Source organism: Drosophila mauritiana, chromosome X, assembly GCF_004382145.1.
Source record: "Drosophila mauritiana strain mau12 chromosome X, ASM438214v1, whole genome shotgun sequence".
In the NCBI taxonomy this organism is placed as follows: Eukaryota; Metazoa; Arthropoda; class Insecta; order Diptera; family Drosophilidae; genus Drosophila; species Drosophila mauritiana.
In genome coordinates, this window is record NC_046672.1 from 11231351 (window position 1) to 11245220 (window position 13870).

At 42.1% G+C, this 13870-nt stretch overlaps 1 protein-coding gene across 2 annotated transcripts; it reads left to right on the plus strand.

Annotated features, from left to right (window-relative positions):
- The first annotated feature begins 229 nt into the window (after nt 1–229).
- LOC117147276 (serine/arginine repetitive matrix protein 1) lies at nt 230–3760 on the plus strand. 2 transcript variants are annotated; one of them, XM_033314109.1, is made up of 4 exons: nt 234–639; nt 733–1971; nt 2139–3227; nt 3666–3760. In XM_033314109.1, exons 1-4 carry the CDS (start codon nt 525–527, stop codon nt 3746–3748), a joined length of 2526 nt encoding a protein of 841 aa, XP_033170000.1. In that variant the 5' UTR covers nt 234–524; the 3' UTR covers nt 3749–3760. The 2 variants fall into 2 exon arrangements, with proteins under 2 accessions (XP_033170001.1, XP_033170000.1); XM_033314110.1 differs by lacking the exon at nt 3666–3760 and having other exon boundaries at nt 230–639; nt 2069–2158.
- The last annotated feature ends 10110 nt before the right edge of the window (nt 3761–13870 follow it).

The following is a 13870-nucleotide window of genomic DNA, read 5'->3' on the forward strand; positions in this document are numbered from 1 at the left end:
TGTTATTACATGTTTGTAAATGATTTTCAAACATTACAACATGTAAGATGTAAGAGAGATAAGTATGAATCTTCATGAAGTTAGGTTGCTCAGAGTAATAAATTGTTGATCGGCATTCCAATTGATGATCTTTGTCGTTTAATGATAGATAATAGACATTTTGTTGATAAATTAAAAATAAATTGGCGCCATAAACAACCTATAAAAATGGGCCGAGGCGGTGAAATAATTTCGCGGTATCTGCGCACGGTCACATCGGCTGGATGGCGTCTTTAGGAGTGCGTAAAATTAATAAGAAAAGTTGCCTGAATGTAAACGCGATTTTAAAGGTGGAATCTGCTGATTAAGTGGACAAATCGAGTGCTCCTCGGGCCACAATTAATCCGTGGTAGAGTGGACCCAATAATTGTGCAAAACACACAGCTCTAAGCGCATATTAACCGTATATTTTAAAGCGGGAAATCTGCGCTCTTTGCTAATTTTCATTTTCGTGGGAAAAACGCAAAGGGCGGAATCCTGCGATAATGGATATTTTTGATATGGTCAAAGCGGCGCCGCCGCCGCAAACTATTAATCCGGTGGACACCAAGCTCTCCACTCCGTCGCCCATACCGCCCGATTCGCCAATCGACGTAAATGGTAAATTAAGCATAATTTTGTTTGCCTGCAAATTGGCTAGCGATCCTAAAAATTTAGTCACCTACGTCTTCTGTTTTTTTCATTTTCTGTCAGACATCCTGGAGAGTGGAAACGTGGACGAGAACGACTTACACACGACGAGAAAATCGAAGAAAGTCGAACATGGCATTGATCTATTGGATTCGGAGACATCCGTCGACGATTTCGACGATCTCGACGAGCTATTGAACAAGAAGAGGCGTAAGAGCGTGGCTACCTCAAAACCGAAAAAAACGAGGAAATCCACTGTCTCTGCATCGACGCCACACATCAAGAGTACAACAGTGTCCATGGACGACGTAGGCGAGGCCTTTGAGGAGGACCAGCAATCGATGGTGGTCGGTCCCACCAAGACGAAGGCTCAGCAGAAGATGTTCAGCGATCAGCAGTCGCCGAACGTTAAGAGAAAGGTGCGGGTGCGAATACGTCGCCTGAAACAGCCAGAAATCGATTCGGCCGTCGGATCGTTGGCCAATTCATCATTTGTCAATGTGCCCGAGATCGTTAACCAGAGCGTTACTAGTGGCCGTAGCAGGCCAAAAAAGAAAAAAACGTCACCCAAGAAACAAAAATCATCAACAGCGCAGACCAATTTCCACATCAAAGTTCCTTTGCAGAATGGCGCCAAAAAGCGTGCTCTGAACCACTCGTTGCGCGCTCATACACCGCCGCCCAGTTTGGCCAAGAGGGCTGGGAGCACACAGTCGGCACTGAAGCCAAGTCCCAAGCCCAAGATCAGGGCGAAGAGATTCTCCGGTCGCGGCCGCAACACCGATCCGGATTTGGTTAAGCGTTATGGCGCGCGTTTCTTTGGCTGTGTGGTGAAGGTGAGGAGGACGCGTTTACCAACTGCCAAGTGGCCTGACTGCAGACCCCCTCCCATTGGCGTCGCCGGTCTCAGGAAGGGGAATCCCAAGAAGGCGGTGTCCTTCAGCGAGGCCGTCGAGATTCTGGGCAGTCCCGGGGGTCCATCACGTCGGGCTACTTTCGGTTCGCTTTCATCGAGAGGAGCTCCGAAACCAACACGCCTGCAGCGTGTGGATGCCACTGGCAATGTGCTGGAGGATATAGCACTGACCTCCACGCCGCTCTTCTCGCCATCTTCTGGAGGCTCACGCGAGCGGGGTAGGCGACGCTCATGCAACGGTACGCCCGTGGTCGGAAGACTCAAGCGCTCCAACCAGAATCTGCAGCTGCGCAGGTTGGGCCGCCTGAGCATAGACAACAACTCCTCCAGGTCTGGTGCAGATGGAGATAGAGATAATGATGATGACGACGATGAGGAGTATATAGGTAGGTAGATTCATTAATTGAACTGACATCAAACTGAATGTAATCGCATTAATCATGTCTCATTTGTTATTAAATGATTTCGTTATTTTTATGACAGGATTTGACCAAATGAAATTAAAGAAGAATTGAGCTAAAACTAATGCAATTCTCTCCATTTTCACGTCCAGTGCCCAACGATGTGCCGGGGTCCAAGAGATCTGGAACGCCTCCGCCCAAGAAAAAGAAGATATCCTTTACCACGACCATCAGTGATGATGAGGACGAAAAGCCGGTAGTGAAAAAGCAGAAGGATGCACAAAAAAAGCAGACAAAACCCCTTAAAGCAAGCTCAAACAAAAAGACGGACAAGAAGCTAAAGGAAAAGGGGACGACTGACAAAACGCAAACGAAAAAGGAGAAAAAGACGGAAAACTCAAATGAGATTGTTAAGGGTGTACTTCCACAACCAGATGTGAAAATTGAATCCTCCGATGCTGATGACCAAATCAAACCACCAGCGAAGGAAATCCAACCGGAGGAGCGAGAGGGAGACGCACACGAAACTGAGACAAATGAAGTAGAAAGAGATAGAGCGGAACAAATTGAGGATGCAACAGAGCAAAATACAGATGAGGCGAAGGAAACAGTAGTAGTAGAAAAAGAGGAGGAAAAATCGGAAGATGATCAAGAAGAAGCTTCGCTAGACGAGGACGAGGAAAATCTGAAGGAAAAAGCAGCTGAAACCATCGATAAGCCCGGCGAATCTCCAGGAAAACCAACGAACGAAGACAGGGTTGAGAAAGTAGAGGACGTGGTCGAGCAGGCCGAGGAGTTCAGTGACTTGCCGACCCCACCACAGCTCCCGTCCACAACTGACGATAACGAAGATGACGTGCTGGAGATTCAGACGTCGTTGGACGATGTCCGTCAATTGCATACGCCATCATCCCGCCAGAGTACACCCAAACCGCGCAGTCGTCTCGATTCCGGTGACTCCGATTGCAGCTTTAAGTCCGCCAGCGAAAACGCCAAGCTGCTAGCTGAGAAGGATGCAAGCAAAGCGTCGGACGATGACGAGGATCAAAAAACAGCAGCAACCATCATCGATGTTCCCATCGATTCAGACGAACTTCCGGACGAGCTTATGACCCCGCCCTCGGCGCCCAGGAGAGTGAATGGTGATCCCACCAGCGAATCCTGCGCCTCGGCGCCATATTACTCGTCCATTGATGATTCCATGGCCACGTTAGATGACGTCATCAGGGACCAGCTATCCGGTAAGTGCCCGACGATCTCCGACGTCGAAAGGCATTCTAAAATATTAACACGAATAATTAATGAGTTGAAGTAGGGACTGTTAGGTCATTTTCTACTTTGATTCTTGCCAATTTGTCTCGCTTTTCACGAAACTCCTCTATTTTGTGAGGCCAAAAACCCTCACGTTCAAGCTTTAGCGACACTTGGTCATTGCTCAAGCATTCCATTGGTTGATTTAATCATCATTCGCCCGTTGCGTCCATTTGTCATTAGAACAACTACTTAATAGGCATTTTTTTTTTGTACTTTCTACAAGTCTGGGTATCTTAATTAGGTGTAAGTGTTGACTCAATGCACAATTTCCAGTTGCAATTTGAACGTGCTAATATTTCATACTTTCCTAGTTGTTAATTTGAATGCACCTTCTAATAACTATTTGCTCTGCTTGTGCCTTTTAGAACCCGACTTTCAATTGAACTCCAGCCGCCATGCCATCTCGAGGGGCACACTGGACGAAATAATGACCGCGTTAGAATCATAGTAAGCTGGCAAACAGATAGTCAGATAGCAGATACAGATCCAAACCGAAGTATACACACGGACACACAGACATAGCTACAAACTCACACACACACCACACGCAGTTTTATTAAGGACCGATTAAATTCTACAGTTAACTGAAATTATAATTAGTTCTCCCTACGATCAAGAATTAGTCATACGTTTATTTTTAAAGACATATTCGATTTGTAGGCGAACTCACGTTGAAAATACCAAAGTATTTTTGCAAGAGAAAGCTATTGGTGCATACTTTAATATTTAGCACTTTTGATTGCTGAATAAGTCAGCCAACAGGGACAAAAATCAACACAACTCACTCACTCAACTTGCAAATGTGTGCGATAGACCATGGAAATTAATATTTTAATATAATTAACGGTTAAGCGGAATCAGAAAATCAATTTTCAATGTTTAAGCTACTTAAACAGAGCGTTACCTTAATTTTACTTTAAAGAATACGTATTGTTCGTTTCTCCCCCTTTTTTTTGACAACTTAGATTTAAGCAAAAATTGCGTTCATGCACATATATAAATATAAATATATATTTAAGTATGGATCATCTTAAATGTACTGTAAATTCAATGTATTAATGTACATCATCATGAAATGTATGTATGTAAAAAGAAAACAGATTAAAAATGTATAAAATATGTTGCCAGTTTTCGATGGGATTGGCCGAGAAACTTTTTTGAAATTTGCCGCCTTTTGAAGATGTTGCCACATTCGAAATTTGACGTTGCCATACTGTGAAAAGTTTTGTACCGTTTATTTTAAGCTATGCAAAAATAATGTTATTTTTATTACTTCATCACTCATACATAAATACATAACATCACAAGATTTTTTTTCACAAAATATTCTACAGTTAAAAAAATTATTTTTTTTGTGACTAATTTGGAAAAATTGTTTCTTGCCTTATGAATACACACTTTACTTTCTTATATATTAATCAATCAACATAACTTAAGCTCGTTTTTTTTTCATTTTCTTTTGTATAATTAATATAATAAAATGTTTGTATACTTACGCAACCATCGCTCAGCTTTTTCCTCTTTATATATTCGTATTATTATAAGTATGTATTATTTCCAATTTATTCAATGATTTTACGTTCGCTCAGTTTCGCTGCCAACGTTGCCACATGCTTGCCCCCAAAGTGGCCACCTTTCGTGGGGAGCCCTGCGTATCCAATGCAGCGCCAAAAGCAAAACAGTCGCAACTTTGACTTGTTGACGGTTGGTTCTCCTCGGGATTCTGGGGCTGCGTCGAATTCCAGATCGTTTGGCGCGAGTGCGAAACATTTCAAAAGTTGCCCCTTTGCGTGAGACGTGCCCCCGAAATGTTGCACTCACAGGACCAAGGCGGCCCGGGCCCCTGAAAACCAAAACCAAAAAAAAGAAAGAATTTAAATAGTTATAAAAGAAAATACACAATTAAATGATAGCACAAGTAATTTGGGCATAGGCCGGCCAAATCAACCAGAAACGGAGTGCAGAATGCCCATGAAGAAGGTGACGGTGAAGGAGTACGATTCGCAGGACGAGGCCAGCACCGAGCTGCTGGAGAAGCTCAAGCATCTCGACCGCCGTGTGGATGCCGCCGAGGGCGGCGGCGTGGCCAAGGGATCTGCCGGCGGACGAAGGAGCACCGCCTGCTGGCAGTCGATGAAGTGGAAGTCGGCGCTCAATCACATCGGACTGCTCGTCTCCCTGTCCATTTACTGCGGCGTGGGCGGATTGGTAAGCGATGTGGTGGAGGGATGGGATGGTGGGGGCGCCGTGTGTGCCCAGTTCGGTGCCCACCAGACCCGAACATAACTAGGCAAATATTTAATTATTTTCAATATGTTTTTATTTATTTATTTTTGTTTTTCCCCCCACTACCACCAACCCCCTCACTTTGGCTCGCCTTTTGCGGCTGCCGCGAACATGCAAAATGATTTGTGTTGTTGGGCCAAAAGCCGAAAAATGGCTAGCGTTCAAATTGTTTGGAGCAAGAAAGAAATGCAAAACACACATAAATACAGTGCCCAATCGAGCTGGGGAATTAACTGGGCCTAAAAGAAATATTTCAAATCCATCTAATGCCAACAAATTTAAGATACTTTCCTTCAAAGCCAATCAAATATAATAATGCTGTCACATTTAATTAAATGTTGAATCTTAAATTATGAATCCAACGATCGCACACTGTACCAAATGCGATTAAAAACAATAACCCAAACAGAGCGCAATTTTATTGCAGTGGGAAATAGTAAAAATTAGACCAAAATTAAGTCATAAAACTATTTTGTACATTTAAGTGCCCCGCCTCCCCTAATTGCCACTGCACACATATCGCCACATATCCAGACGCCCAAATCTGTCTGGCTGGCGGAGCAGGAGGCAGTGCATCATGTGGACCACGTCCAGGCCTTCTTGGCCTTGTCTAAACATTTACATTTTCGCCAATGACGTCGTGGTTTCAGCTCTTGGCCAAGTTATAGATACATATATACTTGTACATATATGTATGTGTATTTGGAACTGATGCCGTCAGTTGTCCACGACTGCAAACTACTACTTACTGGCTGCAGTTAGTCCGCGGCAATGTTGGAACTCCAGCAGGAGCTGGAGTCAGCCAGGAGTCCTAATTGCTGTGTCCCACGACTTGACATATGGCCAAGTGTCGTGCCGGCTGGGTATTTGTTATATTGCCTCTCAATTTCCGCGGACTACAACAATTGGCCACTGCGAAACGGATACGAGGGCGTGGGTGACGGGCCAAATGAGCCAAGCGACTGAATGTCGAAGCTTATCGAGAATGTCGGATATATATAGAGGATATACGATGGAGGTAGCCATCACTATATAGCATCTAAAGCAGGCTAATTGTGCTTAAGGAGGCGCAGATTAGTTGATTTCTAAGATGTTAAGTTATTTATCATTAATTTGGCTTGAGCTGGCGAACTTAAAATAAATGTTGTTAGCAAATTGACTCTATTTTAATGTACTTCCATCGACGGACCGCCGTGGCAACTAATGATGATTCATGGCGCCTTGAGTTGCTCGATATTTTCCTCTCGGCCACATCGAATGGGAAATCGCACAGCATTATCTTGGCCCAATCAACACCTCGCTGATATATCGGGCGATTTGCGCAGATTTCTGGCAACTAGAGCCGTGCATTAATCAGGCAGCACATTCGCATTCATATGGATTGTCGAGGAATCCCCACCCCATTCCACGCCCTAGCCGAATTTTCCGACGAACGGATCGGGACGGGACCCTTCAATCTCTTGGCCACACACCACATGTTGGCCAATTATGCGCACTTCTCACTTAAATGGCTCATCAAACTTATTTCGGATTCAAATTCACATGGTGAATGGCATTTGTTTTATGTTCCGATTTCCCGAGGCCTCAATCGCTTGATCTTTTTCTTCATCCCCATAAACGTAATGCATTTGAGCTGTTGAAATACAAATTATATGAGTAAATGGCAATTTACAAATCATAATCGTTCTTAAATTATGTGCCACGTGGCATACAAAATATTGGCAACTTAAAAGTTGACCCTCCGTCTTTTGGTTTGCACTGACTTAACCCTTTAAACGGAAATGAACCCTGCGACGTGAGCGGAAGTGTCCACATCAGCATATCACATGTCATTCAAGTTTTCGCACAGTTTTTCCTCTATGTTTTCCGATGCCGGAAATCAGTTTCGGTCACTTGACCAGCGACAAAAACTCGCATTTTCTTCGATATTGGTATTAACAAATGTTTTGGGTCTCAAAAAATACATAGCTTTCAAATATGATCTTTTGATTTTGGGTAAAAGTATAAAGTTTTGTGTTTATTTAAAAGCCTCTTTTTAGTTTTAATAAGTTATAAGTATCTAAAGCTTACTAAATTCAAAAATAAAATTGTACAATTTTTAATTAACTAATACGTTTTTTTTTTAAACATTTAAACAATATTTCTAAGGTCATGGCGTCATCCTTTTGGGTATCTCCATTTCCCGGAGATGAGCCACTTTAAAGTGAAATCACTTTTTGGGTGGCACAAGTCCATAAAGTTTTAATTGCTTTTGTTGACGAGCTGGCCATGAAGCAATTGACATTTATCTATTTAATGCGTTCGCTTCCTTTTTTCCCCACGACAGCAAGTTTATTTATTAATTAAGCCAAATTCCCAGGGGATCGAGGGGAGTGGGTCTCGAATTACCAGCCAACAGCCTCCCTTTCACATATGGCAAAAAAAAGGAGAAAAACTCGTGGGATGAGTGGCCATAAATCATTTTAATTAGCATTTTGTAGCATACTTCAAGGCGTCGTCGATTCCCTGCACGTATGTGTGTGTGTGTGAGCTTTCTCCCTTTATCTGTGTGTGTCTCTGTGTCCTTGTGTGCGTGTGTGAAAAATTTCACTTTGTCAAAAGTTGTCCGGCGGAAAAAGTTAGAGGCCGAGTGAATTAAGTTGCTGGCCAAAACAACAAAACGGCCAATTAGACTCAAGTCAACCCAGCCCATTTTCCCACTTTCTCCCCTTTCTGGCCATTGGAAATTGGACAGCCAAGGCCAAGTTATTAGCAACTATGTAACGTTAATAAAACAGAAACATCATTAAGTGGCTTGACCAGGAAAAATGAAAAGATACTGGGCAAAATTAACTCAGCTTTGTAAATATTCTCATCATTTCAATGATTATGGTGATAAATGTCAATATAAATACATAATTGAAATTTATATTGGTTTAATATTTTGCTTTAGGACAACTATTTGCTTGACCCCTGCTGTCTTGTCTTATATGTGGATTGTCTCATGTGTTTGCTGGTGTTATCTGATTAACTGACCCATCCAAGCCTGCCCAGAAATGATTTTTCATATCGAGGCCAATTTGCTTCTTGGCCCTGAACGCAGGCCAAAACAGCAAAAGACAAAGCCAAAAGTCAGGAACTAGGCACGGCCCAATAGACGCTTTTCCGCTTTTCCGCATTTCCAACGCGGATGTTTGCAGCAGGAAAAGCAAAGACGTAGACGAGCGAAAGGACAAAAGCGCGGCGAGGGAAATTCATTTCGTGGAACGCTGGAAAATCACGTCAGGTTCACATTAGCAGCATATTTTGACAAATTTTCTTGGCCAGCCATCAGGCTCAAAGGTTAGACAAGCGAAAACAAAAGATAGTTAGTCTGTGGGCTTTTCATTATATATATTTTGTGGCTATGTATAATAAAACATATATATTCCACATAAATTGAGTTATTCGCTTTGTGCACTCTGACCACAAGTGATGAAATACCTAGAGTCCATTTGATTTGGTTTGCTAATGCTAAGACCTACCTTCTTGCAAATTCCAATCATGTACGCTCCATTTGCGCAACCCGAAACTTTTGCCTAAATTACAAAAGGATGACAACCCTGGCCATTCGCTGTCAGATGGGCGTGTAAAAAAACAAAGTCTGTTCGAAGTGCTTAAGTGTATTAAGCGAAAGTCGCTCATCCTTGCCACGCATGTGGCATACAAAGCGGCATTTGCGCAATTTGCAACCGAAAACGGGAACACAGATCAGATCAGTTGGAAATCGCCAGTCATAGTCATATCCATCGTATCGAATCGAATCGTTCATTTTCGAGGGCGCAAAAGTGAAAAGCCATCGGCAATTTAACACGCAAGAATGAGCCGGCCCCTTTTGTTTTACATGTGTCAAGTGGCACGAGATACAAATTATTTTTGGCCAGCGGCCAGGAAAATGAATACAAACTGAATAAAAGTAGGCACATCGAGTGGATGGGTGGGTGTTTGCTGCGAGTTGGAGAGCCGTAAAATTATTAACAAATTATGCGGCGACAGGCAGGTGACAAGTATGGGACAGATTTATGCGTCGAGCCGCCAAGTGTGAAATGAATTTATATCCAAAAAAATCGAGAGTTGCTCCTCCGTCGCGTGTGCCATCCAAAAATACGATATAAATATGCATCGAATTGAGTCGTTTGGGGAAACTCGTTAACTTGCACACACTCAAAGCGGCTGTGTACACAGATCTTGTATTAGTATAGATATACTCGTATATAGTGGATGCACAGACGATCCAGGTCACCGAAGTGCATGGGGCAGTTAGCCCCGATCCGCTGGAAGCTGAAAGCTGAAAGCTGGAACCATCAATCAATCGTTAATGTCCCAGCCAGTTGGTTCATCGCATTTATCAGTTTTTACTTTTAATTGTTTGTTTACACGATGCGATTTATTATTTATATATCCCTGGGCCCCCATATAAATCTGGCCCAAATTTGGCGAATTTATGTACTTTAAAAGTGCGAGAAATGGATGGTCGGCCATTTGACACGAAATTTTTTTTTTTTTCAGCGAAAGTTATTTGCAAACTTTTTGGTAAATAAGCGTTTGCAGATTTATTTAGTTATAATATAACTTTCCATTTCGATCCTATGAATAACTATTCCTTTGCTGGAATAAACGAAAGGATTTCTCCAAGAAATTGTAAACTTTTTTAATTTTTTTTTGCCAGTCATTTTCAATTTTCCGTCGCCAAGGAAATTCCATTGCATTTTCCGCCAGACGGACATTATTTACATTTTGCCCAGTATTTATTTGCCATTTAAATGTTCGTGCTTTTCATACAGATTTTTTAAACTCTTCCCACACACAGTTTTTTTCTTTTTTTTTCGATTGGAGAGACGTCACTGTTTGTGGGCGGGGCACATCGCACACGCCCCTTGACAATAGCAACAATTAAAACACCCCCACCCCCCTACCATCACTATCACTTTCATTTTCCGCATTGTTTGCTTGTTCGCATCGTTCTCACCTTGTTTTCTTATTTTCTTTTTTTTTTCTTGCGGCGCACGAGGCGTATGAGTAATATGCGTATGCGTGATTTTTTGTATGCTACCATGTAGCATATTCCACACATCCCCCCCCCCCCCCTCTCGTTTCGGTTTCTATCTTTAAGCGTGAAGCAAATAAATTTGAAGAATTCTTTGTTTGCATCGGACTTTTTCTCGATTTCGTTCTCGTTCGCGCTTCCAGCTCGCGGAAATAAATTGAAAATCATTTGTAAACTATTTGCAGAATCGCTGTATAATTATGATGATGATTGTTGGCCGTATGTCTGCCAAAACAAACTGGCCATTGAAAATGTGCTGGCATTAATAATTTATACAATTTATTAGCGCAAATTAAAATAATAAACTACCGCTGCCGTCGATTTGATTTATTTATTTGCTTAGCATAATGCTTCGTTCGTTGCTCGAATATAACGAATTTGTGGTGTGAAATTTAAATTGGCAACAAGGAAAAAAAAAAGAAAAACAAAAATCAACATGGAAAGAACCAAACAATTTTATGTGGAGTTGGCATGTCAAGGTTGGTTGTTCTTGCTCTTCGCAAAGTCTTGTTATTTTCACTTTTTTTTTTTTGTATTCTGCGGTTTTTGTAGGTGAGTGTAAGTGGGTGGAAGTGGCTTATAACAAAACGTTCGACGGCGAATTAGCATAATTGAAACGGAGTTGTGGCAAGTACTTCAGTTAACGGAAAGGAAAACATGTAACCATTTGCATAGAGACTGAATCAATGCTCTTTTGTATGTAAAATGTGATTTAATTTAAATTTTAAATCACAATTTATTTAAATGCCTGCATTTATAATGCTTAAATGAGATCTATAAATGGAAATAGCAAGAATCGATGGGCGTCTGATCGAATCCAGATGCTCATTATGATTTCTAGCATATGATAGCTTCTACTAGAAGACAGCCAAATGAGCAACTGACTTTGATCTCTGCTCTATGGGTTCTTTGGCAAGTCTAATATCTCTATATATTTATTCCATCAATTTCTGTGAATTACCATAATTTGTTTATGTGCTGCTAAAGGAATATTGTTTATTGGCCTTGGCATAAGAGAAACTAACTTCGCATACACTTTCACCGTCATTTGGACCATTCGCACCAATTACCAGCAGTTAAGAGCCAAGCCAGCAAGAGGAGCCAACACAGGAGTTGTTGGCCAAAAAACAAGCGAACTAGAACTCGGTCAACTTTTTAGTCCCGGCCATTGTGGCGCCTTGCGTGCTGCACCAAAATCACTGCTAAGCCAAAATCCGAGCCAACCTCAGCCCCATTAACCCACCTCCAGCTCCACCAGTTCCTCCAGCTCCAACTCCTCAACTTTCAACTGTTCCAATTTGCCCCTACCTTCACTTGAACATTGACGCGGCTTTGATTGTTTTACTTCCTTTCCCGCAGGTCGACAGTCGACATAATCTTAGACATCAGGCAGCACGCGATTCCGAGTCGAAGCAACTCAATTTTGAACGGAAAACGCAGAGGAAGAAGCAGATGGTTAAAAGGTTTGCCCAGGGTATCAACAGGGCATGCTGGGCAGACTAAAACGTAGCAGAAATGCATTGATGTTCCTGCTGCTAAGTTAGATTCTCCAGCTTATGTACAACTTGCTGCTATTTATAAATTATTAACTTAATGGGTATCTTATAGTTGATATGTGCTGATATTCCACTTCCGCGGCAAAGTTGCGTGCAACATTTTTGCATGTCGAAATGGCGTTGATTGATGGTGACTTTCTGTGTGTGGCCGCGAGTGTGCGCTAAATGCACATAATGCGCATACGCAGCGTGTGCCGGCGTTTGGGCCAAAGTTTGCCGCGACTCAGCATATTTTCCGCCTTGGCAAGAAGCTGAAAAAAAGAAGAGAAGTGAGCGACAGGCGGCAAACAATAAAAACACTTACGCACTCACCAGCAAGTAAATAGATGGATGTAATACTTTGCTGAACTTTGACAAGCGGCAAAATGCATTAAAGTTTAACTTATTGAAAAGGGGGGCGCGGTTGGGGTGCAGAGTTATGAAAGTTACGCAAGTCGATTATGTAAATTGCCAGCGAAGTTCAGACAATGTTAGTAGGTCTTGGACTTAAGGCGCCTTGGCTACGGACTTATGTGTAACTTTCTTAAGTTAAATTACATTTTTTGACAGCATTTACTTGCACATTTTGCTAGATTGTTTATTAAAAAACAATCCCATATGATTTACATATGCATGTGGCAACTTAAATTGCAGACTCTTTTGGCCAACTTATTATGGCCAGCAAGACTATCAGTTTCATGGCTTGAAATGATGCCATCGCTTGCAAATTGAAAGTAAATAAAATAGAATAAAATGAAATGAAATAAAGTGAAATATGCGCAAGTGAAAGCCACAAATCATCGTGGCCAAGCCAAGAACAGCAAACTCATTAGCCAACAAATTCATCCGGCAGCTGGCCACAACACAGTGTCAATCAAAAGTCAGCGCCCATCGCCCCCCTTTTCCCCATGGACAGTTGCCAAAAAAAAAAAAATAAAAAAAAATACTGATGCCATAATACACCCAGCTCATAATTAGAAAATTAAAAAACTATCATTCTTGGCTGTCCACGAAATTTGCCTAACACTTCATTATGTTCGAGCAATCATTATGTGTGTTTTCATTTCTTGTTTCGCTCATTAAGACACTTGATCTCGAAATATTTATTAGAGATGAGACTGAGTCCAGGGATTTGTCCAATTTGGACAGCTCAAATTCATGACTCATTATATATGCCTGATTCCGAAAACGGGTATATAACAATTTTAAACACTGCATATTTAGGGCGCAACTACAACTTTCTTGTTTTTTCCAAGAATCTCTCTTATTGGCACACGCAAAGTTGCTAGAGAGGAGCATGGATTAACGCTATTTCTAAGCTTTCAAATATTATTTATAAACTATATTATAAATTATATTATCTTATATATGGTATATTGTATTTTATTTGTATGCGACGTTTTTATACGCAAAGGTAGGCAAGCAATCAATATTCTGTGGCAAGCTGTGCGATACTATCGTAAGTGGCATCCATCGCCAGCCTCCGCCTCCACACCCTTCCCCTTCCCCCTACCCCTGCCCCTACCCCTCCCCCACCATCCCCTTGTTATGCCCTTCCATGTGGCACGCAATCCGAAGACCTCCATTCCGATCCCACGTTCGTAATCTTTCTGCTGCCATGTTTGGCTCACTCGCACTCGCAATCGTGGACGCGGAGCGGTAAAAAACGCACAAATCAAAGGCG

Bases quoted from the DNA above. Each gene is read 5' to 3' on its own strand.
- LOC117147276 (XM_033314109.1), top strand. From the start codon at position 525: ATGGATATTTTTGATATGGTCAAAGCGGCGCCGCCGCCGCAAACTATT. The intron at 640-732 runs GTAAATTAAGCA...ATTTTCTGTCAG, and splicing joins TTCGCCAATCGACGTAAATG to ACATCCTGGAGAGTGGAAAC. The intron at 3,228-3,665 runs GTAAGTGCCCGA...TGTGCCTTTTAG, and splicing joins CATCAGGGACCAGCTATCCG to AACCCGACTTTCAATTGAAC.